Raw genomic sequence first — 25,850 nt, 5'->3', positions numbered from 1 at the left:
ATGGCACTGCTGCTGAGTGTAAGTAAAGAAGTTTTTAAGTAAAAAAAAAAAAATTTAACATCACCACAGGCGTCATTTCAAAGTGCATCTTTTGAAGTTGCGATTGTAAAAATGTATTGCAAAACTTTGAAGCTGGTCTTGTAAAACTTAAATTTAAAACAAAACAGCACTAGCCGTTGGCTCAGTCTCTGGGAGAAAAGAGCTATAAGGTAAAGTTAAAAAATTTACTGCCAGGGCAGAAACCATTTTCCACTGCAAAGTTGCAGTACGGCAGTGCTTTAACTTTAAAATGTGCAGTACTGCTGTGCTTAACTATGTCAAAGGCAAGAGGTCAAAGGTCGTGGGGCTCAGAGACCATAGGTCACCAGGCCCAGGGGTCAAAACTCACTGGGGCCAGGGGTCAAAGGTCACCAGGGGTCAAAAGTCACTGGGGCCAGGGGCTAAAAGCTCACTGGGTCAAAGCTCATGGGCTCAGGGGTCAAAAGTCACTAGGGTCAAAGTTCACTGGATCAAAGCTCATGGGGTCAGGGGTCAAAAGTCACTGGGGTCACTTGTCACTGGGGCAGGGGTCAAATGTCAAAGGTCACTGGGTCAGGGCTCAAAGGTGATGGGGTCAGGGGTCAAAAGCTCAAAGGTGATGGGGTCAGGGGGTCAAAAGCTCAAAGGTTCAAGGGTCAAAGGTCACCAAGTCAGGGTCAAAGGTCACTGGGGGTCCAAGATCAGTGGGTAGGAGTCAAGCGCACCAGGATAGGGGTCAAAGGTCTTTGGGGTCAAAAGCTCAAAGGTTACCGCATCGGAGGGTCAAAAGGTTAACTGCCAGGGTCAAAGGTCACCCACCAGGGGTCAAAGGGTCACTGGGCAAGGGGTCAGTGGTCACAGGGTGAAAAGGGCCATTGGGTCAAAGGTCACAGCATGGGTTCGCAGCCTCAAAGGTCACGGTGTCAGGGATCACAGTGTCATGGCTCAGGGCCAGGGGTCAACTTCCCCAGTTGATATACTGGCTGGGACATCATATGGTATGGAATACCCCTTTGGCTCATTTGGCTCAGCTGTCTGCACTCCCAGCCTCCACTGCCAGGGCACTATGAGAAGCTGAAACATCCTTGACTTAGTATGAACACTGCCTAGCGACAACTAAATCATCAGTCTTTTATCAACATTATGGTCATGTTAAATGCAAACTACAGCACTATACCAGCTACTAGGAAGAAAATTATCTCTATTCCAGCCAAAACCAGGAAATTCCCTCTGCTCTTTACCTCATTTCTTGCCAAAATGTCTACCTATGCCTCCCTCTATCTGGCTCCCTCTTCCTCTTCTTTATTTCTTCTCACTCTTTCCTTTACCCTGTCGGTTTTAAAATTTTCTTTATACGTACATCTCTCTCCAGCTGCCCGGCCTTATTTTTTAATTTGCATCCATGTGAATCGTACCCCGTCGCTTTTTGAATTTTTTTTCTATTTCTCCCTCTATCTTCCTCCCTGTCCCTGCTTTTAAATTGTTTCCTGTACCCCACTGCTTTCTTGTTTGTTTCTATGTATCCCCCAGTCCATCTCCCTGCCTTTATTTCTTCATGTTTTCCTATCTGTCTTGTACCCTATTGCTTTTTAAGTTTTATTTCTATGTCTCCCTCCATCCAGCTCACTGGTCTTATTTTGGAATCCCTCCCTTGAGCTAGGGAAGGGTCTGCTCAGGCACGCCCACCCGAGGGAGCTGACAAAGGTGAACCGTCCGAGGAGGGAATCCAAGGGGGTCCCGCAGGCAGCCATGTCCAGCAAGGAACAGCCAGCCCCCCGGCAAGGAAGTATCCCTCTGAGCCATCCCCGACAGAGTGCGCGGTGCCTCCGTTGGTTGCACGCGCGAGCCACCGGGAAGCCTCGTGGGAGAGGAGCTTTGAGGTGCCTGCCGCCAAGGCAGAGAGAAAAGCATCGGGGCGGTGAAGGTCTCCCGCCGGCACCGGGAGCTGCGGAGAGTCACGCATTCTGTTGCGTGCATCCCGCTCCATCTCTGCCACCCTTCCCCAGATCTCTGTTCGCCTCCCTGCCTGTCCCTCCTTCTGTCTCTCCCTCCACCTGCCTGCCTGGCTCCTGAAAACTTGTTACTCTTCTGCTAACTCTGCCCTGTACCACTTCATCTATAATTTTTTTTTCCTACATTTCCCTCTCTGGGTCCCTATTTTTTACTGCTTTCCCATGTTTCTTGTACCCAGTTGCATTTTAATTTCTCTTTCTACATTTTTCCTAGTAATGGCTGTCAGCTGAGTGGCAGCCATATCGGGGTCTCCTTCTGAGGCCGATGCCCACCACTTCAGTAAGCCTTCTCGAGCTGGGAAGGGGGGGCGGGGGCTGCGCCCTACCTGCATGAACTGCCATGCCATGCCCTTTCTGACACACCATGCCCTGCTTGCCATGCTCCTGGTTGCTGGTGCTCCTCAGGGCCATTTAAATCTTCTGCGCTTGCCCCTGGCAATGCCCATGCCGCGTCAGCCTCTCTCGCGAGAGCTGCTGGCTCTGCGCTGTCCCTCTGCTCTTCCCCAGGGCTCCTGGGTCTCGGGAACCTCCCAGTCCACCTCAATCTAGCGCTTAGCCGCCAACTTACCATTGCGTCTGCTGGCCTCACCGGTGACTGTTGTGATTTTAATAACTACATTGTTATTGCATTTAATGAGCTAATTTCCTACCTAGTTTAGAGACACACATATCTTTTTCTGTCTACACCTCAGAAAAATTAAGTTGAACTCCTTACCTGGTCACGTTGCCGATGCAATAGTTGTAGCTGTAGTACAGGAGCAGGTATTGTCGTTGCCAGTAAGTGTTGCTTTCTCTGTTCAGGGTCTCATTTGCTGTAAATTTAAGGCAGGTGAGAACAGTGCTGCTGCTCCTCCAGCTGACTTTATAACTTCTGGTGGTTTGCCCTTCCCCTTTCACAGGTGATTGCACTAAGGGTGGTGGGCGGAGGCTCGGGGTATTTGAGCCACAGCCTCTGCTGAGGGAGCTCGTTGTGCTCCTGGGTTTCTCTGGTGTTGGTGCTCAGCTCTTCCTTGAGTCCTTTGCAGCTTTGGAGCTAGCTCAGACCTTTGGGAAGAGGTGTCTGTGTGAGGTAAGAGCTTCAGGACCAGTCAAGGTTCAGCAGCATGTGTGGTAGAAAGTAACACTTGTATGGAGCTTTTTTTTTTTCCTTTCTTTTCTTTTTTTCAGGTCAGTAATTTTGTTTTGAGTGTTCAGGGGTAGAAAGATGGTTTAATAGTATGCATTGTTCGTTGGTTTTTGTTTTTTTTTTAATTCTTCATGCATTGTGTTTTCCTGGAATTCCCAGCTTTATTGAAAAAGGAACCTTGTTTTTTTCACCAGTTCTGCTGTGTAAGTTGATGATATCTCTCTTAACAGGACCAATGGTGATATTGTTTAGCAGGGGTTAGGCTGAGTGTCTTGTATGCATCTGTATATGGAGTTTTAGTATTTCTGAAGAAAGCAGAAGGGCCGTGAGGCACAGTGCCCTTCAGGGTTCGGGATGCCTTTCCTCATTGCCCACAGAATGCCACGTTGTCCCTAGAACCTTTGCAGCTTGTGGCAGGCCCCTTGTAGATTACAAGCCTTGGGACTTGACTTTATTTTGTGGGCATGTAGCAGAGCTCAGAGTCTGTGGGAAGCTGTAGGTTAGGAGGTGCCCCCAGAATTTAGGATGTGGCTCAGAAGAGCAGCTCCTGAGGAGTAGCCGCTGAAGGGGGTTCAGGGGTGCGAATTGAGGGCAGGAGGTGTCAGGAAGCAGTGGGGTTCCTTTCCTGACAGTTGAGGAGAAGGAAAGGGGTTTCTAAAGGACTGCTGGGGAAAGGGAGGAGGGTTCACCAGCCCTTCTCAGAGGAGTTTTGCAGTTGGATTTGGATGTCATAGAATCGTAGAATGGTTTGGGTTGCAAGGGACCAAAAAGAACCTGTAGTTCCAACTCCTCCAGGGACACCTTCCACGAGACCAGGTTGCTCAAAGCCCCATCTGACCTGGCCTTGAATGCTTCCAGGGAGGGAGCATCCGCAGGTTCTCTGGGCAACGCGTTCCAGTGCCTCGCCACCCCTAGTGAGAAACGTCTTCCTAACGCCTAAACTAAATGTACCCTCTTTAGGACTGAAGTCGTTACCGCCTTGTCCTATTGCTGTACACCCTTGTAAAAAGTCCCTCTGCAGGTTTCTTATAGGCACCCTTTACGTACCGTGAAGTCTGCTATAAGGTCTCCTGCAGAGCTGCATGCCGGTGAGGGGTCCGAGAAGGTGAGGCAGTCGTCGGCCGGGTCAGTGTTGAATAGCGAAGTGTTATGGGGCTGCTCGGTTAAGCATTTACCTTCTGTTTTGGAGGTGCTGCGTGGGCTATCTTTGAATTGGATGAGCGTTTGAGGTGAGCTGTGGATTAGTGAGGAGGAGCGTGGGGCTGGTGACTCTTCACGTTTGTGTGTCTCTATCTTTGGTACCACGAGTGACGACGGCCGCAGGGTCTGACTCTGCAATGAGTGTGTAAGCGTAATGCGGTGGTGCTTGTGAGGAGTGGGGGAGTTGGGGAAGTAGTTGGTGTTGGCTGATGGGAGGCTTATTCCCTTTTCTGGTTTGGTTTGGTTTTTTTGTTTGTTTTTTTTCCCCTGCAGAAGACAAAGAGGAGCCTGGTGAGTGCAGGAATATCCCAGTTAGCCTGTGTGTTTTTTCTGGATGATGGATTCAGCCCCTCAGCCCTCTGAAAGCTAAGTTGAGGGCCCTCTGGAATTGTTAAGCTCTTGCTCTGCATCTTGGTGACTCATTCAATATGTCTTTTTTTCAGATGCGGAGGGACAAGATGCGTGCCACAGAGCGACGGAGGAGGGGAGCGGAGCAGCATAAGAAGGTGGGTCTGTGAGTGGAATCAGAGGGCAGATGCGGCCAGTGGCTCTGTGACTAGGTGATAGAGTTCTATTTTTCTTTTATTTTAAAGGTAGGAAGGAAGGAGCGAAGTGGGCCATCGGTACCGGAGGTGTCTCGGCAAGGTGAGCCATGATTACTGGGTTAAAGGAACTGTTCCTTTGGAGGTGTTGTATTGTTGGCAAAGTTGGAAGCATGCCTTGTTGTTTGTTTTTTGCAGGTGGTACGTGTGCCTTGACGTGGCAAGCTCTTGATGACAGAGTGGGGTGGTCCAGCGGCCAAGGTAAAGGAGAGGGAGTTGGGAATCGGTCTGGGCAGGCTGAGGTTTTGGGCGGCCTCTCAGCATGCATCTTCTGCTTTGTTTTTTTGCAGGTGGTGCACGCAGCCTCAGAGGGGCGAAGCTGCAGGCCGATGAGCAGTCTGAGAAGGTGAGGTGGTTGTGGGCTGGGCTGGTGTTGAATATCGAAGTATTAGGTGGTTGCTCGGTTAAGTGTTTACCTTCTGTTTTGCAGGCGCTGTGCGGGCCACCTTTGGAATGGGATGAGCGTTCAAGGTGAGCCGTGGATTAGGGAGGAGGAGAATGGGCCTGGTGAGTCTCACGACTGCTATGCTAATTTTGTGTGTCTTGCTACCTTAGGTACCATGAGTGATGATGGCTGCAGGGTCTGACTCTGGAATGAGCAGGTAAGCATAATGCTGTGGTGTGTGTGATTAAGTGGGGGGTTGGGAAAGTAGGAAAGTAGTTGGTGTTGGCTGATGGGTTACTTACTGCCTCTTCTGATTTTGTTGCCTTTTTTTTTTTTGTCTTCACTGCAGATGATGAAGAGGAACCTGGCGACTGCTGGATCATCCCAGTTAGCCCATGTGATTTTTGCGGAGGATGGATTCAGCCCCTTGGCCCTCTGAAAGCTAAGCTGAAGGACCCAGGCTGGGGAGAGGCTGGGAGGGAGGGGCACAGCTGGGAATTGCCCTGAGGGGTTTTAAAGTGAGAGTAGGAGGGCAGGGCTGTCCAGGAGCAGTCCTGTTTGGGCAGATGAAGGGAACGGGTTGCTTTTCAGCATGACACCAGCGTGTGCCAGGCAGGGCAGTTCCAGCCTGTGTCTGTGGTGGTGTGCAGTTTGCGTAGTCTGTCTTCTGTGCTTAGACCTTCCTCGGGTCTCAATGCCAGCATCAGTCTTTGCGCTGGAGGAGCGTGGCATGCGCTTTGGGCACCGTCCCTAGGGTCTCGAATGCCCTTACTCATCAGCACTGTGCCAGTCGGGTGCTTCTTTTATTGCGCTCGGAGCTCTAAAGCGTGGATTGGTGTCAGAAGGTTCCCGCTGGTTCTCTTTTGCGGTGCTCTTCCAGGCTGCTTTGGCAGCTGTGCTCTCTAGCCGTGTCTTGTCTTGGACTGGGACTTCTTCCCTGCACCTTGATGTTCTTAGGTCTTGATGACAGGCTTCTGGTGCATCCATCATCTTCGTTTTGACAGTACCAGCTTGTAACGGGCTGTTACTTTTGCCTCTTCTTCTTTGGGGCTGTCGTAGAGCCTCCTCGCTTCGTGGTTTTGGGTGCTGTAGGTCAATTTGCCGGATGGCACCTCCCGTCCGGGGGTCGTCATTCTTGCTGAGAGTTTTCTCTCTCTTTGAATTGCCTTGTTGGTAGTGTTCCGTGTTGTGTGTGTGTTTGTGCACGGGTGTGTTTGGCTTGGAGCTGCTCTGCCTGGGGATGTAGAGTCAGGGGTAGGTGGAACAGCAATAAGAGTCTATGGGTGAAATGTTGATATGTTTAGATTGCTAGCATTGAGGATTAAAAGATTTTTGAGTCATTGCATGCCAGTAGGGGAGTGGATTGCAAGTGGATTGTGAGGTAGAATATAGTAAGGCAGTAAGTGGGTGTGGGTGTTAATATTGTTTATGTGGACACTTTGTGGTAAGCTTCTAGAAATGTTTAAGGCATTGAGGTTTTTGGTTTTGGAATCAGTGGGAAGCAGGTGTTTGGAGCTGTGGAGGATTTCTTTTTATGCCAAGGGTGAAGTGCGTATTCAACAGTTTTGTGTGTTGGTTTTGCAGGTGATCACGGGCCACGAGGCGTTTGAAGGAACCTCGCCTTTAGGCGATGTGGCTGCTACGGAGGTTGGACTGTGACAAGTGCCACTATGAAAGCTAAGTATCTGGTTGAAAATCTGTGTATGGTGCAGACGGTGTGTGTTGAAGCATTGCTGTAATGGAAGGGCAGTTTGTGGGGAGCTTGGAAGGAGGTTGGGCTAGGGTCGGGGGTTTTGCAGGCAGGGTGATTTTTGAGGCCCCGGGTGCTGCGAGTAAGGGGCGATGGCGCCTTGACCCCCTTTGGCTGTGGGATGGGTTAGTTGAGAGTGAGGGCTAGTGTGCGCGTGATCTGAATGAGTGGTGTGTTGTGAGTGTGCGTAACTTTGTGGGGTTACGTGGTTTAGCTTTTCAGTGGTGTCTTGCAGGGTGGATGTAGAGATGTTTGTTAGGCAATTAGGAAAAAATAAAATACAATTAGAATGAAAAATCCCCAGCCAGGGGATTTTTTTTTTTTTTCCCCCGGTCCTGGCTGCTCTGTGAGGTGATGTTCATGGCCAGTGTTCAGACGGGGGTCAGGCTCAGGCTGGGGTTTTGGCAGGCAGGGTGATTTTTGAGACCCCTGGTGCTGCAGACACAGGGCAATGGCCCCTTGAGGGTGGCAGGCTGTTGGATGGATGAGTTGAGAGCGAGGGCCAGTGTGCATGTGATGTCAATGTGTAGTGTGTTGTGAATGTGTGTAACCTTGTAGGGTTACGTGTTTTGACTTTTTAATGTTTTTTTCCTTTCAGGTTGTACAGGTGAGATGTTTTCTAGGGAATTAGAATTGAAAAAAAAAATACAATTAGAATTAAAAAAACCCTAGCTGGGGGAGTTTTTTTTTTTCCCCCAGTCAGTTGTTTTGTTTTTTTTTTTTTTTTTTCCCCCCAGTCCTGGCTGCTCTGTGAGGCGATGTTCATTGCCAATGTTCGGATGGGGGTCAGGCTCGGGCCGGGGTTTTGGCAGGCAGGGGGATTTTTTTCTAGGCTCCCGGGAACGGCGCTCCCCTGGAACATGGTCATTGCCAATTAGCGCAGGGAATTATGTTGTTCTGCGGATGGTCTTTGGAAGATAGTTGAGGATTTTGCGGGCGAAGGGTGGGGGGAGTTGGACTAGATGGCCAGCATGGAGTAGGCCAGGGTTGTGAAGTGCATGAGTGTAACTGTATTTTTCCTCGGTGTGTTTGTAAAATAGTTGGGTGCTCTTTGTAGTTTGTGATGTAATGATATTTTTCAATTTTTGTTTTTGTGCCTAGGTGTGGAAGTGGACAGTCTGTGAAGAGGAGCAGAGCTAACTTGTTTTCTACTTGAGAACAGGGATTGTGAAGGTAACATAACCTTGGGGAGGAAAACTTCTGGACGTGCAGCAACGGACATAATGGCAGTGAGGAATGTGGAAAAGACTGATAGGTTGGAACATGGTCTGTAGACTCAGAACATGGTCTGTAAACTCTGTATTTAAATACCCGGTGAAACAATAATAAAAAGCAGTAGGATATGGCACTGTCCCTGGGTGTAATCAAGTAAAAAAATAAAAAATCTACTATTATGTTGGAAGCCATTTTGTACTGCAATTTTTGGAGTTGCTGATGTACAAATGTATTGTAAAACTGTATTGTAAAAATGTAAAGTTGCTATTGTGAAGCTGTATTGTAAAACTTGAAAGTTGGTATAGTGAAACTTGAACATTGCTTCTGTGAAACTGTATTGTGAAACTTGAAAGTTGATATTGTGAAGTTGCTACTGTGACACCTGGAAGTTGCTACTGTGACACCTGGAAGTTGCTACTGTGACACCTGGAAGTTGCTACTGTGACACCTGGAAGTTGCTACTGTGACACCTGGAAGTTGCTACTGTGACACCTGGAAGTTGCTACTGTGACACCTGGAAGTTGCTACTGTGACACCTGGAAGTTGCTACTGTGACACCTGGAAGTTGCTACTGTGACACCTGGAAGTTGCTACTGTGACACCTGGAAGTTGCTACTGTCAAATTTAAAACAAAAGATCAGTAGCAGATGGCTCAGGCTCTGGGAGTAAAGAGTTATAAAATAAAGGTAAAAAATTTACTTCCAGGGCAGAAGCCCTTTCCTACTGCAACTTTGCAGTGTTGCTGTGCTTAACCTCAGATTTTACAGTACTGTAGCGCTTAAGTTTAGATTTTGCAGTACTGCTGCTTTTAACTGGGAAAGTGACAGTACTGCTGTGCTTAAACTTAATTTTCAGTTCAAAAGTAAACATTTTTAAAAAAAAGCAGTAGAAATTGGTAGACTTTCTGGGACCAAAGAGTTAAAAGAAAACCAAACCAACCAGACACCACTTGCTCCTGGGCAGGAAGCCAATTTCTACTGCTGCATCAAACTTACATATTCTTAATTTTTTTTTTTTTAATAGATTATCTACACCTTCCCCACCCACCTCCCACTTCCTGAGGTAAGTTCACCCCCAAGCACCCACCCCTGGTGTTAGTGGGCTTCCCCCCAGCACCTGCCCTGGGATTAGCAGGCCCTGCCCCAAGCACCAGCCCCCTAATTAGCAGCCCCCCCCTGTAGGTAATCCTTCCCCAACCCCCACCCCCTAATTAGGAGCCCTGCCCCCACTACCTACTCCCTCCCTGAGCCCCACCCCCTCCTTTGCACACCTCTACACACCCCCCAATGCAATAATTAGAGTAAGCTGGAACTCTCCCCATAGTAATCAATTAGGGTAATAGTTGCCACGTGCCCCACCCCTCCAGTTTTAGTTAGCTCAAGGTAGGGTTAGGGTACCATTGGGACCCAGAACCCCACCCTAACTCTGCTGAGGGGGTACCCCCACATTACACCCCCTAGTGCTCTATGCTTAGGGGACCTCTTAGACATAGAACCCCACCCTAACCCCAATGGGGAACCCCCAGTTAGGCCCCCCTAATCTGTAGGGTTGTGGTTAGGGTTCTGCAGGGCTATGGTTAGGGGGGCTAGGGGTCCCTGGAGTCAGGGGTCCCTGCGTTCGCAGGCACTCTAGACCCTAGGGACCCCTAACCCTAGACTGCCCTAACCCTACCCCACGGATCCCTAACCACAGCCCAGAACACCCATAACGCTAGCATTGCAGAACCCCAGGCTCCACTGCCCCTACTCCCTGGAAACCCTACTGTAGAGGAACCCTAATACGGGTTACACCCAGTGGGCAGGGCCTCACCAGAGAGCGGTATGAGTGGTGGGACAGCGCCCTCTGGTGGCTGGATGTGGGTTTGGGATTAGGGTGACAGGTTAGGGTGTTGGCTTCGGGGCAGAGGTCAAATGTCACCAGGGTCATGGATCAAAGCTTATGTGTCAAGGTCAAAGGTCACAGGTTCAAAGGTCACAGTGCTGAGGGCAAAATTAATGGCGCTCGGGGTCAAAGGTTTAGGATTAGGTTGTCAGTTTAGGTTTAGGGGTTAGGGTTATGGTGTCAGGTTAGGGTTAGGCTTAGGGTGTTGGGTTAGGGTGCCAGGTTAGGTAGTGAGCTTAGGTTTAGGGTGATAGGGTTAGGGTGTCGGATTAGGGTTAGGCTTACTGTTAAGAGTTTAGCGTTAGGTTGTCGGGTTAGTGTTAGGGTGTCCGGTTAGGGGGTTAGGGGTACCGTGTCATGTTAGTGTTAGGGTTAGCGTGTCGGGTTAGGGTTAGCGTGTTAGGGTTAGGGTTTTGTCTTAGGGTTATGATGTCGGGTTAGGGTGCCGTGTTACGGGTTAGGGTGTTGCGTTAGGGGTTAGAGTGTCAGGTTAGGGTTAGGGTGTCAGGTTAGGCTTGGGTGTCAGGTTAGGGTAGGCATAGGGCATCAGGTTATGGTTAGGGAGTTAGGGTTAGGGGTTAGGGTTTGGGTGTCTGGTTAGGGTGTCGGGTTAGGGTGTTGCGTTAGGGGTTAGAGTGTCAGGTTAGGCTTGGGTGTCAGGTTATGGTTAGGGGTTAGGGTTAAAGTGTTGGGTTAGGGAGTTAGGGTTAGGGGTTAGGGTTTGGGTGTCTGGTTAGGGTGTCGGGTTAGGCTTAGGGTTAGCGTGTTAGGGTTAGGGATTAGAGTTAGGGGTTATGCTTAGCGTTAGGGGTAGGAGTTAGTGTTAGGGGTCAGTCTTTAGGGTTAGGCTTAGGGTGTCGGGTTACAGTTAGGTGGTCAGTTTAGGGTTAGGGTGTCGGGTTAGGGTGTCAAGTTAGGCTTAGGGTGTCAGGTTAAGGTGTCAGTTTAGGGTTAGGGTGTCGGGTTAGGTGTTAGGGTTAGGCTTAGGGTGTCGGTTTAGGGTTAGGCTGTCAGGTTAGGGTTACTGTTAAGGGTTTAGTATTATGTTGTCGGGTTAGCATGTCACATTAGGTTTAGGGTGTTGCGTTAGCATTAGGGTGTCTGGTTAGGGGGTTAGGGTTACTGTGTCGTGTTAGTGTTAGGGTTAGTTATACCATTAGGGTTAGGGGTTAGGTTTAGGGTTAGGGACTAGGGTTAGGGTTATGGTTAGTCACAGCATTAGGGTTAGGGCCTAGGGTTAGTGTTAGTCACACCATTAGGATTAGGGCTGAGGGTTAGGGGGTTAGGGTTAGGTTAGGGTTAGGTTGGGGTTAGGGGTTAGGGTTAGGTTAGGGTGTCCCTCTGCGTATGCGTCCTGCTATGTAAATAGCATGGGTCAATGGCAAGTCCAGCGGCAGGGCTGCTGTTCCCTACTCTCGACATTGCCGTAGTAGTGTTGCGGTATTTAGACCTTAACAGATGGGCTGAGGAATGGAAGGAGAATGCCCGTTTTCTGTAAGGGCTCAGAATGCTGACCCTTTTCTCTGCCTGCCGCTCCCCTGTGCGTGAGATGAAGCTGTTTTATTTTTCTCCCTTGTTCCTGGTCTAAATATTTCTGGAGCTGTTCCTGCTGTGGGTTTGCAATTGGCGTTACTGCGTTTTTGTAGCGTTCTAGCGATGGGTTGTTTCTGCTGTGGCGAAGCGGCAAGATACGATTTTCGGTTTAAAGCGTCAGAAACTACGTTCACCGAAGCCGGTAACTTGCGATGGAGGGGAAACCGATCTGGCACGTGCAGCTGTGCTCGCAGGGATGCTCGGTGGCTCCTCATCAAAATGGCAGGGTGTGTGCGTGGACATCCGTAGGGTTGCGCTCTGGGTCCGAGAGTGTTAGCGTATTTTTGCTGTTGGAAGATGGAATGGAGCGTGTGCCTGTTAAATCTCAGGGCGGTCAAAAGCTAGGAGGGACCCTGAGCGGGTTTGGTGGCACAACTGCGGTTTTAAAAGATCTTGCCCGTTTGGAGCAATGGCCTGGAAAAAATGACCCCTTTTTTGCAACGAGGCAGTTCACAAGGACAGATGTGTTGCTGTGCTCTTTAGCAAAAATACTCAACTTGGGGCATAGAGGGTGATGGAGCCTCGGCTATACTAAGGCTTGAGAAAATGTAGGTAGGTCTCTATGTGCGTCACCTGCGTGTATCTAGGAAAGTGAGTTCTAGCGAAAGTAAAGTTGCTAATGAGTCAAAAAAGAAAGGAAAAAAAAAAGGCACAGTTGTCTGAAAAATGCAAAAGCTCTAGTGGCCCATGTCAACAACTGTACCGAAGATGACGCAAAAATACTTTTTCCTCTGCTCAGTCGTACTGTCTTCACAAACCTTCACAAAAAAAAAAAAGGTAGCTTTGGATTCCTCCCCAGCTTTGTGCTAATGTTTTTTTTTCTTCTCTCAGCTGGATGTCAGCTGGCACCGTTTCGCTGTGGTTGCCCTTTCTTCTGCCGTGACGGTACGAGACAGATGGAAAGATTCCGTAGTGGCCTGCAAGTACAAGGTACACCTACAATGTGTGTCTGCGTTTTTGCAAAGGTACTTGCGGTATGGACTTTAACACGGAGAGCGTGCTAGCTCTCCTTCTACTTTTTTTTACATGAAATATTTTAACAGAAATACTAAAAATAAGTTCTGTTCTGGAGCATGTTACACCTATAGAAAGTTTACTTCCCTCAGTTTATTTTCTCTTCCTGAAAGTATAATCTTCTGTTTCTGTGTGCTTGCTAGTAAATGATACTGTGAAACTAATTTTGTACTAAAAGAGGAAAGAAACTGTTCGTAGGAGTTCAGCTGTTCAGAAGAAACAGACTTTGTTTTCATGATAAAAGCTTTATGCTTTTATAGTCGGTGAGGGTTTTTTTTTAAATATCTTCTAGTAGTACTCAAAAACGTTACAGAGATAATTAGCATCTGTACTAAAAGCAATCAAGGTCAAAGAAGAGACGTGGACAAAACAGGGCAAATGGGCGTCGCATCTGTGTGTTTTCCAGGCTTTCCCAGGAAGCATTAGCAGCCTTGTAACTAGTGACAGTGAGTCCTGAGGTGTTTTTGATGAGTTACTGCTTCAGTAATTATTCAGTATACTGGATACATTCAGTAATGTATTTTGTCCTTTAACCTACAGTGTGTAATTTTGACTTTAGTTGGAAAGAGATTTTCCAAAATGGAAGTCTTTCTCTCTCAAAGAAATTTTGTTTTATGAACTTCCCATCAGAATGGATCTTCAGAGGTGATCAACTTGACAGTAGAAGTCATCAGTAACGAGACTCTTCACTCTCTTTTAAAAAAAGAAGAAAAAAAAAAAGTTAATTTCCTTCCAAAGACCCAAGCACAGCCTATCTTCCTAAAGTTGATGGCATCACTGGTCTTTGGTTTCTCAGTTGTAACAGTCGAGATAACATGAAAACGTGTTGCTCTGCACGCTTCAGTACTGCCAAAAGCATTAGGAAACCCACAGTCCTTTTTGGTAGTCTGAGGTATTGTAGCACTGGGGATTTTACAAATTGACTTGCATTGTTTAAACTAACTGCTAAATAGCTGTAGTATGTGATTTGTTAGGTGTATGTAAGCAGTTAGGTATTTTTCTAAACGTTTAAAAAGAGAGGCAACTGAATGTTATGGGGTTTTTTTTCTGATGTTTTGACGGAGTGCTCTGAAGTACTTTCTTTCTGTCTGGCTTTCAATGGTGCGTTTCCCTGGCAGTTCAGTAGCACCTCCCTTGGGCAGCTCAGCTGGCCAGGTGTCCCTCCGCGTTCTGTAACACGCACAAAAACCCCTAGTCCCATTATAACTGTGTACTTTGGAGAGAGATAATTTAATGGTATGAATTCAGAGCTGTGCAAGTTAAGATAATGGAAAAGGAAAATCAAATACTTTTACAGTATAAGTATTTTTATTGGAGGTATATAAGCATGGGCACGCCTTTTTAGTGTAAAGTGAATTATTGAGATTTATTCTTTATTTTTTATTTTGCTCTTTGAAGTTTTCCACTTCACTTTCAGCTTTATTCACCAAACAAGCAAGATGCAAAGCAGCAGCAGCAGCAACGCAAGGGCTGCAGCTGTTGTGGCGGATCCGTAAGCGTAGATTCTGATTGTGTACGACCTCATCCCGCAGCCTCCCAGGGTTATCTCCCTGCAGCAGTGCTGTAAGGAAGGGAGGAGATGTTTTCCAACACCGGCAAGAGTGTTTACTTGTATGCTAAGAAGGTGTTCAAAATGGTATCGATTAGCCTAAATGCTGATTTTAAGTGTTCAAATCACTCTTAACTTTTAAAGGACGTGGTGTATTTCGAGCTGACCTGTTTACCTTGCATCCTGCTTTAGCTCAGTGACTCTTCTTGTGCACCCCCAGCCTCTGCTGGCAGGCCGGTATGAGAAGCTGGAAGGTCCTCGACTTAGTCTAAACACTCCTTAGCAACAACTACAGCATCGGGGTGTTGTCAACATTATTCTTATCCTAAATCTAAAATAGCCCTGTACCAGCTACTCAGAAGAAAATGACCTTTATTCCAGCTGAAGCCAGGATAACCCCAAACCCCCTGACTCTGGGTCTGCAATGGAAAAAACAAACAAATTTGGGACTCCTGGGAAAGCCAAATCCACCTGGATTTGTGCAGCTGGAAAGCAAAAAACCCACCCCATTTTCATGCACAAACCACACCCAAAAGATCACCCCTTTTTATGTTGTGGAAAAGCACTGAAACACACCCCAAACTGAGTATTTTGAAAAAGCAAAAAACTCCCCAGTTTGGGGAAGATTGGGGGTGAAGCACAGGCAGTTTGAGGGGCGTTACTGGGGATCCTCCCAGTGTGGATTATCTGGTGTGGATGCTCTGTTGCGGGTTATCCCAGGCGAGTTACCTGCTGTGGATCATCCTGGGTGGACTCCCTGGGGTAGGTCATCCCTACCCATGCCCCCCCATGCATCTTTGTACCCTCACCTACCCTCTACCCGGTGTGTGTTTCTCCCCCATATGCCCGCTGCTGCTCCAGCCCGCCCCCTTCACCCATGCGAGTTTTTAACCCACGCGAGTGGTTTCCCCCTGCATTCCCTGCTCTCCTATCTCCTGCCCCCCCCCCCGCTTCCTTTCCCTCCTCCATATTCCACATCCCCCCCCGCCCCCCCATCCGTCAGGCTCCAGACCCCTGGCATGCTGCCTGCACCCCATTCTCTGTCATTTTTTCTTCTTCTTTTCCTTACAAGTTGTTGTTGTTTCTTTTTAATGATTAAACTGTTTTCGTTTCAAGCCACGAGTTTTCTCACTTTCACCCTTCCGATTGTCTCCCCGTCCCACTGGGGGCGGGGGAGTGAGTGAGCGGTCGCGTGGGGCTTTGTTGCTGGCTGGCGTTAAACCACGACACGAGGTGAGTTGCAAGCCCTGCCTGGCTAATGCGGAGGCTCTCTATGTTCCTCCTGCCATCTTGACGGGCCGTCCTTGTTCTTCATTGCCGCTTTATAGCGAGCGCCTCTTGCTCTGTAAGCGGCAGTACTGGGGCCGTGCAGGTACAGCGTGTTGCAGGCAGCAAAGGGCAATTGTGACGCTTGCTGGCGGGAGCGGCAAGGAGTGCGGAGCCACGCTCCTGTAGGGAGCAAAGATGGAACCTCGAGGGCTCTACGGTCATCTGCTGAGGACTACTAATATCCCGACAGGTCTCTTTGCTTTCCCTGCTTCGCGTCTAATTGCTTTGCACGCCGGGGGGCGGGGTGGTAAGGAACACCATGCAGCATCTCTTTGATAAGAGACGAGCCCCGCACAAGAAGCCTTGCGTGCGTGCAGGATTAGGAGAGCAGAGTTCTGACAGCACAGAGGTGAGGAAAGGTGCGCCCACCCCAACTGAGCCCCAGGGTCGGAGGGTATCGCTCGCTTGCAGGTGGGCCGCTGGCATCTGGTGCGCTGGGACGCGGCGTTCCCTGCCGAACAGAGCTGCCCCTCTGGCACAAAGCCCTCTGGCGCTCCCTTTGCACAGGGCGAGGGGCCGTGAGGTAGCTCAGGGGAGGAGGAGGTGAGGCACTGGGGGGTCGGGCCGTGCCCCCCTGTTCCTGCTGGGCTCCAGCTGTTGCAAATATTCTGGTAAAGAAATCAAAATTTAATCACATAGAAGAGTTAGGTTTGATTAAGAAGTAAAATTGTGAAGCATAACGTAGAGGATTGTTAAGTTCAAAACGTAGCCATAGAAACTTTAGGAGCTGTGTTATGCATGACTCTAGGAACTTTAATATTGTTAAAGTTTGAAAGAGCTAACCCTAGAAACCTCACCAGGAGGTTACTGGTTTTTCTACGTTCTGTTTCAGGAAACTAAGGAAACCGTCGTGGACACCAGTTTGCTGCTTGGAAACCCCCTTACCCTTCCCATCTCGATTTGAGTATCGAAGATGCCAGTCAGCAGAGCTACGTGTAACTGACCAATGATTGTTTTTAAATAAGAATATTGATAAGGTTATATAATCAAAGGACCAATCATTATAAAGGTTAAATTTAAGAACGAGCATAGTACGCATTTTTACGGAAGGAGCTTAGGTATCAATGACCTGACAGGAAAAGTCTGTAAAAACTGATGGATTTTGATACTGAGTGGGACACGCCTTTGGAGGAGTGATCCCCCGTGTCCCCAGCGCTGCGATAAATAAAGTGCCCGCTTCTTAACTTCACGTTGGTGTTAAGGAGTTTTATTCTGGATTTCGGTAACAGTTTTGGCGACCTAGATGGGACCTTGCAAGTGAGACTGGACGAGATCGAGTGTCGATCGAACTCCAGCCGGCACCAAGGTATTCTCGGGGAGAACCGTCACCCTCGACTCGCAAAGCTCCTCGCAGCGTTCCCTGGAAAAAAGGTAAGGCGCCACTGCTTTGGAATTTGTTTGGAAAGCCTGCCCATGAGGCACGGCAAAAGCTTCACAGGGTTGGGGCTTGGAGGGTACCCGTCTGCAGTGGAAGCCTAGGCGTCTGCCGGTAAGTCATAAGCGAAAGCTATTGCTGGGTTGGACTTTGTGTATTATTTGGGACAACTGTCATTTGCATTTGTTTGGTATTTGGTATTTGAATGTATATAAGTATAAAGGCATTAGCAAAATTGTTTAAGAATAAGAGTGCGGGAAATGGAACTGCTGATGAAAAGATACCAAAAACATCACCGTTGGGACGTTTATTGGCACATTGGGGTGAATTGCAGGAAAAATGGTAAACAAACAGAACTTTGAGTTACAATACTATATTGCAATTACTGTCGTTTTGTAGGAGAGAGAGTAAATGGAATAAAGTGCCATATGTAGATTTGTTCTTTTTAAGTGAACGTATCTGACAGGGACCGGAGGGGAGTCTCCCAGCAGAACCTCTGGTTACAGCTAAACTGGGAGAACAGAAAACTGAATTTGAATTGACACTAGAGTCACCTTTTCAGTTTTAAATACCTTAGAGGGAGAGTTAAGTTTTGAAGAAATTGGTGGTGTCGGTGCAACAAGTGAACGAGAAACTAGACCCTTCTTTAAATCTTTAACAATGAAATTAGGAAAGCAACGGGTCACTCAGCAGTTTTTGTGTTTGCCAAATTCTCCTAAACTCCTGTTAAGGAGAGATCTATTTGAGAACCTAGAGGCAGAAATTAAATTTAAAAATTGAGAGATTAAAATTTTAATTCCAGAAACTAAACGTATCGAAACAGTGGTTTTGTCGTTAACAGGATGGTTACTGAAAGCAGAAGATTATACCAGTCAAAGTCTAATGCTGTAATTCCAATCGTCTGGACTGGGAAGTTCCCGGTAAATCCGAAAAGCAGAACCTGTGAGAGTTGATTTAAAGCCAGGAACAAATCCGGTAAGAATTAAACAATACCCCCTAAAACCGGAAAGTCGGAAAGGGTTAGTAATGGTAATACAAACATTTTTAAGATACAAATTGTTAAGAGAATGTGAATCCAGATATAACACCCCGATCTTACCTGTTAAAAGGCTAATGAAAAAGATGATAGATTAGTTCAAGACCTCCTCAGAGCAATAAATCAAATAGTACAAGATATTCATCCAGTAGTAGCAAATCCTTATACTTTGTTAGCAGCCCTAACGGAGAAACAAGAATGGTTCACAGTGTTAGACCAAAAAGATGCCTTTTTCTGTATTCCCTTGGATCCCAGTAGTCAAGAGGTTTTTGCTTTGGAATGGGAAAATCCTGAGACTGGGAGAAAAACACAATATACGTGGACAGCCTTGCCTCAAGGCTTTAACAATAGTCTTACCATTTTTGGAAATCAATTGGCACGAGAATTAGAGATTTGGAAGAAAGAAAATAATCAAGAAATCTTGCCGAAATATATAGATGATCTGTTAATTGTAGCTGAGATGGAAGAACAATGCACAAAGCTAACTATTAACTTTTTGAACTTTTGGGGAATCGGTGGATATCGAGTGTCAAAAGAAAAAAACCCCAAATAACCCAGAAAGAAGAAACTTATTTAAATGAGTTTTAAAATCCTAAAAGGACAGAGACAATTGGGAACTGAGAGAAAAGAGGCAATTTGTCGTCTCCCTGAACCTAAGACTAAAAAAATTAATGACGAGCATTTCCGGGAATGGTTGAGTGGTGTCACCTGTAGATTATAAATTGTGGCTTGCTGGCCTGACCTTTATAGGAGCAGCTCAAAACCTCAAACAATGGATTGGACCGATGCCGACAAAGCTACTTTCCAAGAATTGAAACAGGCTGTAATAGGGGTGCCAGCCCTAGGCCTGCCAGATCTCACAAAGACACTTGAACTTTTTGCTCGTGAAAGAAGAGGTATAGCTCTGGGTATCCTGGCCCAATGTTTAGGGCCAAGTGGGCGAGCTGTGGCCTACTTCTCGAAGCGATTAGATAATGTGAGTCTGGGATGCTCTGGTCGTCCGAGAGCCGTCGCTGCAACTGTGCTACTGATCCAGGAAGCTCGTAAGTTTAACCTGAGGACAAAGGATTACCGTACGTTTCCCATATGATAACTGTTGTGCTAAAACAGAAAGGGGGGCATTGGGTATCCCCTAGCAGGATGCTGAAATACCAAGTGGTGTCGCTGGAACAAGATGATGTTTACCTAAAAACTACTACCACCGTTAACCCTGTTGCATTTTCAACAACTGATCAAGTTAAAGGAGAACTGGAACGTGACTGCTTGCAGACAATCGAAAGAGTTTACTCCAGCCGACTGGATCTCTGAGATGTGCCGCTAGAAGAAACAGATTGGGAACTACATGCCTACGGAAGCGGTTCCATCTGTGAAGGAAAACGTTTATCAAGATAGACAATAACTACTGAGGAGGTAATTGCGTTGCCAACTTTGCCTTCGACGATATCTGCCCAAAAGGCTGAATTGATAGCTCTTATTCGAGCTCTGGAACTAAGTCAAGGAAAGCGAGTCAACACTAGGTCAGACTCAAAGTATGCTTTTGGAGCAGTACGCGCACATGGAGCGATACGGAGAGAAAGAGGACTGTTACCTGCACAAGGAGCCACCATTCAGCACGCAGAACAAATACTGAAATTGTTAGAAACCATTCAAAAACCAACAGCAGTCACGATAATGCACTGTAAAGCACATCAGTTAGGTAAGACCGGTCCTAATGCAGGTAACCGACTGGCTGATAAAGCTGCTAAAGAGGCTGCGGAAAAAGGCATCCTAGCACTAGTTCCAGAGAAAAGTATAAAGTTGCCTAAAGAAACTCCAAATGATAACGAAAAAGATGAAGAATTAATTATTAGATTGCAGGCTAACAAAATGAAACAGGATAGGCTGTAACACCGACAGGTCAAATAATAGTCCCACCCACAATAATAAGAGAAGTTGCCCGAGCTGAACATCACAAAGTATACTGGGGAACAGAAAGTGAAATACGATAAAGATTGCTTAAACAATTATAAGCAGATGTGAAATTTATATATAAAATTATCCCTGAATCAGTAATAAGATCATCTTTGGGATTATGAAATAAGGAAATTTTTTTAGGAGAATATTAGCAAATTGATTTTATAGAATTGCCTTGAAAAGAAGGATCTATCCTAGTTTTAGTTGATATCTTTACTGGCTGGCCCGAGGGAGGCTTTCCCTTGTCGCGCCAACAAAGCAAGGGAAGTACTCAAAGTCTTGCTCAAAGAGATAATACCAAAATGTGGGGTGCCTGTAAGAATGTCATCTGACAATGGCCCTCATTTTATAGCAAAGATTATGAGACAAGTTGAGCAAAGTATTATCTATAGATTGAGACTATCACACCCCATATAGACCACAAGCAAGTGGGGGGGGGGGCAGGGGGAAGAGAGAGAGAGAGAGAATGAACTATACCCTTAAGCAACAGTCGAGTAAAATTTGTCAGGAAACCTCACTCCTCACATGGGTTAAAGCATTACCCATGGCTCTATTAAGAATCAGAGTATAGCCAGAAGAGAAAGAATATTTAAGTCATTATGAAATGTTGTATGAAAGACCATATGAAGAGTCCTATGTTCTGAGTATCTTGAGTGCCTTTGGAGATATGTTTTTAAAAGGTGTTATGATTTCTTTAAGCAATTCTTTTCAGGAACTTTGTCAGTATGTCTCCACAGCTGGACCCTTAGAATTGGACGTAGCAGCGCATCCCTTCCGACCAGGAGATTGAATATATATAAAATCACGGAGAAGTGGAAAGGACCGTATCGAGTCATTTTAACAACCCTTATAGCAGTAAAGGTCTGGGAGAAGAACCTTGGCTTCATTATTCAAGAATAAAGAAAGCACCAACAAGAAATTAGAAGTCTAAAGAAACTGGCCCTTTAAAACTGAAAATCTATAAGTAAGTTTCACGTTATCTATTTGGGAAAACAGCTGTGTAAAGTTTATACTATTGGGGTTGCTATTAGGAATATTGTCGAGGGCAGTAATCTTTTTGTGTGTTTAGAGGGTTTATGTGGGTTTTTTTGAGGGGTTCCAAACATGAGATAAACAAAATGAAACAATTATTGTTTGAGCTATTAATCTTGATATTAACCGTTTTGGTAATTTGGATTAAAAAAAAAAAATCTACTTTTGTAACTGATTCAAAGTTTTGTAAAGACACAAAATTGAACCTCAGTAACAGCCTGCCTTCCGATTCCAAAGTCAGATGAAAATCTAGTTCCGTGGAGAATACTGACATTGAATTTAACCAAAACTTGAGAAAAGATGCAGAACAATGAGAATCATTTTAGCAAATTAAATGGGACGGATTTGTAGGGGTCGGCGTTTGGAAGATCTCGCGATGTCACGGAAGGTTAGAGGGTTAGTCGCAGCCTTGTGATGTACCTGTAACCCCACCTCCCCTTGTTAGTATAAAAGGAATTAACTGCGCAATAAAAGGGGAAGTTGGCGCTCACACTGTGTGTGTTATCTGTCTCTTTCCCTGGTCCGGACCGACCAGTGATCTACGCGTGGCACCTTGATATGTAGCGAACGCTACACGGATTTAAAAGGCAATTATTTTTTTAAAATTTGAAAGAAGGAATTATAGCGTTGTGAATTATAACATTACCAAACCATCCACCTCATGGACAAAAGAATTAATTTACTCGCCCTTCGGGAGGAACTTGTACAAGCACCCCTTGGGGCTGTCAGTTGCCAAAACCGTAGAGACAAGTGCAGAAAGGAACTTGGGATCATATTTAAAATATAAAACGCTGTTTAGAATTTACTGGAGTTCCAGGATCCTTGTTAGAGCCACCCAGAGTCGGGACCATCTATGGAAATTTAGACTGGTTTAGACAACCAGAGAAAAATCACACATCCTAAACAGAGCTGAATGAAGGTTTATACTTGCAGCTCCTCTGACCCCAAACTCCAAAGACTTTCTCTAGTAGCTAAAGCTCTAAGATGGGGATGTATTTGTAGAAAGTATAATAATATTTTACATGATCTTTGGTCCCCTCTTAATAGCGGAAAACATTTAGCTTGGAGTTGACTGTATTAAAGGACAGGTGAAAAGTTCAGGGTTAACTGTTTGGGTGACTAGTGATGATATATGATCCACTTACCTTTTCATGAAGGAGAAAGGCAAATCGTGGACTTCAGCCTTAATAACTCTCTCCTCTCTCTGGAAGAAATCTCCCTTGTGGCCTCGCTGGTGGACCTGGGTAGATGGAAAAGATGATACCTGGCAATCGCCAAGTCTTAGAACTAAAATAAGACTGGTATTAAAATCTGTATTTTGACCGCAGTTAACACCTCTTCCAAATGAGATGACTCTTGACATCTTTCATTCAATCAAGGAAGTGCCTGCTGCTTAACTTCCCATGGGTGTCGAGGAGTTTTGTTCCGGATTTCGGTCCCCCAGCTGCGGGCCGGGGCTGGAGGAGCCGCAGGTGCGGGCAGTGAGGCTGACGGCGACGGCCCCTCCCTGGAAAGGGGGGGCTGCCGGGGGAGGGGCCGGGGCGGGGCCGGTGGGAGCCCAGGCAGGAGCGGAGCGGTGGCCGGGCTGCGGCTGCCCCTCGGGAGAAGGTGAGCGGGGCCGGGCGCCCCTCGGACCGCGAACGTCGGAGGCGGGAGTGGCCCGGGGGAGGTGGGGGCCGCCTGTGCCGAGGCCGGGGGCGGGAGCTGGGGGCTCACAGGGGGGCTGGAAGCACGTGCGCGCGGGGTGGGGGGGCGGCTCACAGGGCGGCTGGGAGCACGTGCGCGCGGGGGTGGGGGTGCTCACCGGGCCCCGTGGCGGGGCTGCGCAGTCGCCCGGCGGGTTCCGGGGAAAGCCCCGAGCAGGACGGCGGGGTCCGTGTCGGACGCACGGAGCAGCAGCGGGGCCGTGCCGTGGCGGAGCGGCGGGCGCTGCCCGGAGCCGGGCGGGGGGGGGGCGGGGAGGGCTGGGCGGGAACTGCGGCTGCGCCGGCGTGGGGGCGGGCGGAAACGGAAGCGGCGTCCCCTCGGGGTCAGGCAGCAGGGCAGGCTGCTCCCGGGGCATGCCGGGAGCTGTAGTTTTCGCGGACTCGGCCGGGTAGCAGCGCGGCTCTCGGGCGCGGCGTAGTCCTCGCTGCCGCCGCGGCCCCCGGAGTCCGACCAAGTCAGACCCAGGAGCGTTGCCGGTTTCGCGTGGTTTTCCGCGGGCTTCCCGCTGCGCCCGCGCCTCCCGGGCGCATGCGCTGTCCTGCGCGTGGGGCAGCCCGGCGTTCGCTCGCCGGCTCCGGCCCTTCCGGCGCATGCGCCGTCCCCGGGAGCAGCGTGGCGGCGGCGGGAAGGGCGCGGGTCTCGATAGCAGCGGGCGAGCGCCGGGATCGCGGGTGAGGCGAGCGATCCCCTCCGGCGGGGGCCGGGGCGGTGGCGGTGGCGGGGGGGTGCCTCCTGCCCGCCGGCCGCCCGGGGCTGGCGGGACGGGAAGCTGCGAGGCGGCCGCCGCGGCAGGCTCCCGGTCCGCCGGAGGCGAGCCGGGCCAGGGCAGCGCCGGGCAGTTCCCCGACAGCCGATAGAAGGGAAGAGGGGACGGAGGCGGGCACCCCCCAGGCGCGGCCAGCGGGCGCCTCTCCGAGTCGCCGGAGCTCCCCCGGCGCCTTCCCCCGGCCCCGCTCGGCCCGTGCGGCTGCCCCCAGCTCCAGCCCCTCCCCTGAAGCCTGTGCTGTAGCCGCAGGCAGCCCCCGAGCCCTGTCGTGAGGGCAGCAAGCTGGCCCTCCGATGTTCTCGAGTCTCCCTTAACGTGGGTGCCGTTAGCAGCGGCGCAGGGAACGAGCTGTGTCTGCGGAAGCCCCTGCGGAAGGAGGGGCTCCGGCCAGGGTCGAGCTACGGTAATAATAGTCACTGCTGCCTCTTTCCCTCTCCCAGAGGCCACACTGTGAGTGCAGTTGTCCGTTCGTCCCCGGGGATGCCTGCAGCAGCCTCAGGCTCGCGTGGGCTGTCTCTGCTTGGCCTCCCTCTCCTCGTGGCGCAGGAGCACAGAGAGACAGGCGGAGCACTTACTGGCTGTGGACGGGAGCTGCTGAAGCTGGAGAGGCCACAGAAAGGTAAAGAAGAAGAAACGGAAGGCCGGCCGGCCGGCAGCTGCCTCCCGCTGCAGGCAAGAGAGAGCCTGCCTCTCTGGGTGTGGGAGGATCCCTCCTCGTAGTCCACAGCAGGTCAGACCACCAGGGTCTGTATGCCTGACCAGCAGCGCGGTACAGCCCTGTAGTGAGCGAGCGAGGCTACGTGTCTAGGAGGCCTCATCTCGTAAGAGCTGCGAGGCGCTCGTGTGTTTCGTTATGTGGAGGACAGCCAAGCGACTGGAGTTACAGAAGAGGAAGGGAGGAGAGAAGAAGAAAGAAGCATCTGAGCTGGCAAGGCCTCCTGGCAGCTCCAAGAGCGAGAGCTGTGGTGAGTCCTGGGCCCTCGGGGCCCTGTCGCTCCTCTTGTGCGTCCTGCTCCCTCCCTCCCTCCCCCTCGCTTTCTCATGCTGCTGTGACGTTTGGGTTTTTTTTTTTATTTATTTTATTTTGTTTCCCTGTGCCTCTCCTCTTCTGTCTGTTCTCTTGTCCTACTCCCTCTTCCTCTCCCCCCCACCCCGTCTTTGTCCTGCAGCCAGTTGCTGTTTTTTCCTTTTCCATCTCCTTGTCCTGATCTGCATCCGCCTCTTTCCCCGCCTCCCAATTTCTCTGGCCCTTTCCCTGGCATTCTTTTCCTCTCTGCGCCTCTATGTGCTGCTCTGTGTCCCTGCCTTCCTATCTCTCTTCTTCCTACTTTCTGTTTCTCTCTCTATGCCTTTGTCTTGCTCGCTGTTGCTGTTTATTTTTGTCATTCTGGATCTCACTGTCCCCGTCCTCCTTCCTGGTCATCTCTTACTCTCTGTGACCCTTTGTGCTGCTTCCTGCCCCTTTTTTATTCACCCTCCCTCTCTCTGCAGGGCTGCTGATACCTCTCTTTCTAAATTCCCCAACCCCCTGTGCTTCTCACGGTCTCTGTCTCTCTCTCTCGTTGTCATTGTTCTTGTCTGTCGCGCTGTCTTGCTTCCTGTCCCGTCGTTTCTCGCTGTATCCCTTTGTCCCGCTCCCTGCTCGTATTCGTATTCCTCTCTGTCCTGAGGACAGTCCCAGTTTTTTATCTCCGTCCTGCCGCTGTCCTGATTTTTCCTTCTCTGCCATGTTCCCTGTCCCTCTTTCTGTCTCTTTTCCTCTGTCCTTGCTGCTTATTTCTCCATCTCTGTCCAGACCCCTGTCCCTTCCCCCCTGCCCTGCCTTGCTGTCCCTGTGCCTTGCTTTCTTGCGCTACCTTTTCTGTCTGTCTTTCTCTGCCCCATTCCCTCTCCCACCCTTTCTAACTGTGTCCCCCTGTCCAGCTAGCTGTCGCTTCTTTCTTTTTTCTGTTCCTCAGTATTTTTTTCTTTTTCCATATCTCTCTCCCATTGCCCATTGCAGTTGGTTTTTTCCCCTCTGATGCTGGCCTGCTCTTTGTCCCTTTTGTCTTTCTCTGTCCTTCTGTCATGCTCCCTGTGTCTATTTAATCCCTTCATCTCTGTCCTGCAGCCCGTCGCTATTTTTTTTTTCCTCTTCCGTCCCTTTGTCCTGCTCCCTGTCCTTGTCTCTCTTTCCCTTGGTTCTGCCTCCTGTCCTTTTTTCCTTTCTTGCTCCATCTCTCTGTCCTGCTCCCTCTCCCTCCCGGGCTCTCTCTGTTTCTGTGTCCTTCTCCTTGCCTTTCCCCACGTTGTCTGTCTTGTTGTTCC

At 48.8% G+C, this 25,850-nt stretch overlaps 1 protein-coding gene across 9 annotated transcripts; it reads right to left on the bottom strand.

The window, feature by feature from the left end:
* Window positions 1-15,329: 15,329 nt before the first annotated feature.
* On the bottom strand, window positions 15,330-23,147 carry LOC142029861 (uncharacterized). 9 transcript variants are annotated; one of them, XR_012650047.1, is made up of 4 exons: window positions 22,875-23,147; window positions 22,216-22,334; window positions 18,149-18,266; window positions 16,194-17,034 (listed from the first exon to the last, which is right to left on the bottom strand). XR_012650047.1 is itself a non-coding variant. In XM_075025023.1 (3 exons), the coding sequence occupies exons 1-3, from the start codon at window positions 23,130-23,132 to the stop codon at window positions 15,994-15,996; spliced, it is 642 nt and encodes a 213-aa protein (XP_074881124.1). In that variant the 5' UTR covers window positions 23,133-23,147; the 3' UTR covers window positions 15,330-15,993. The 9 variants fall into 9 exon arrangements, 4 of the variants coding, with proteins under 4 accessions (XP_074881124.1, XP_074881125.1, XP_074881126.1 ...); XR_012650045.1 differs by having other exon boundaries at window positions 16,194-16,282; XR_012650049.1 differs by having other exon boundaries at window positions 16,194-16,282; window positions 22,216-22,310.
* Window positions 23,148-25,850: the final 2,703 nt, after the last annotated feature.

Source organism: Buteo buteo, chromosome 4, assembly GCF_964188355.1.
Source record: "Buteo buteo chromosome 4, bButBut1.hap1.1, whole genome shotgun sequence".
Classification (NCBI taxonomy): domain Eukaryota; kingdom Metazoa; phylum Chordata; class Aves; order Accipitriformes; family Accipitridae; genus Buteo; species Buteo buteo.
The sequence above is the reverse complement of the archived record's forward strand: the minus strand, read 5'-3'. Positions and strand labels throughout refer to the sequence as shown.

Coding starts and splice junctions, on each gene's coding strand:
- LOC142029861 (XM_075025023.1), bottom strand. CDS start 23,132: ATGCCCCGGGAGCAGCCTGCCCTGCTGCCTGACCCCGAGGGGACGCCG. Junction 22,311..22,874: donor CAGCCCCGCCACGGGGCCCG/GTGAGCACCCCC, acceptor CCATCTACCCAG/GTCCACCAGCGAGGCCACAA. Junction 16,283..22,215: donor CCTTTCTCCTTCATGAAAAG/GTAAGTGGATCA, acceptor TTTCTTTACCAG/AATATTTGCAACAGCTGGAG.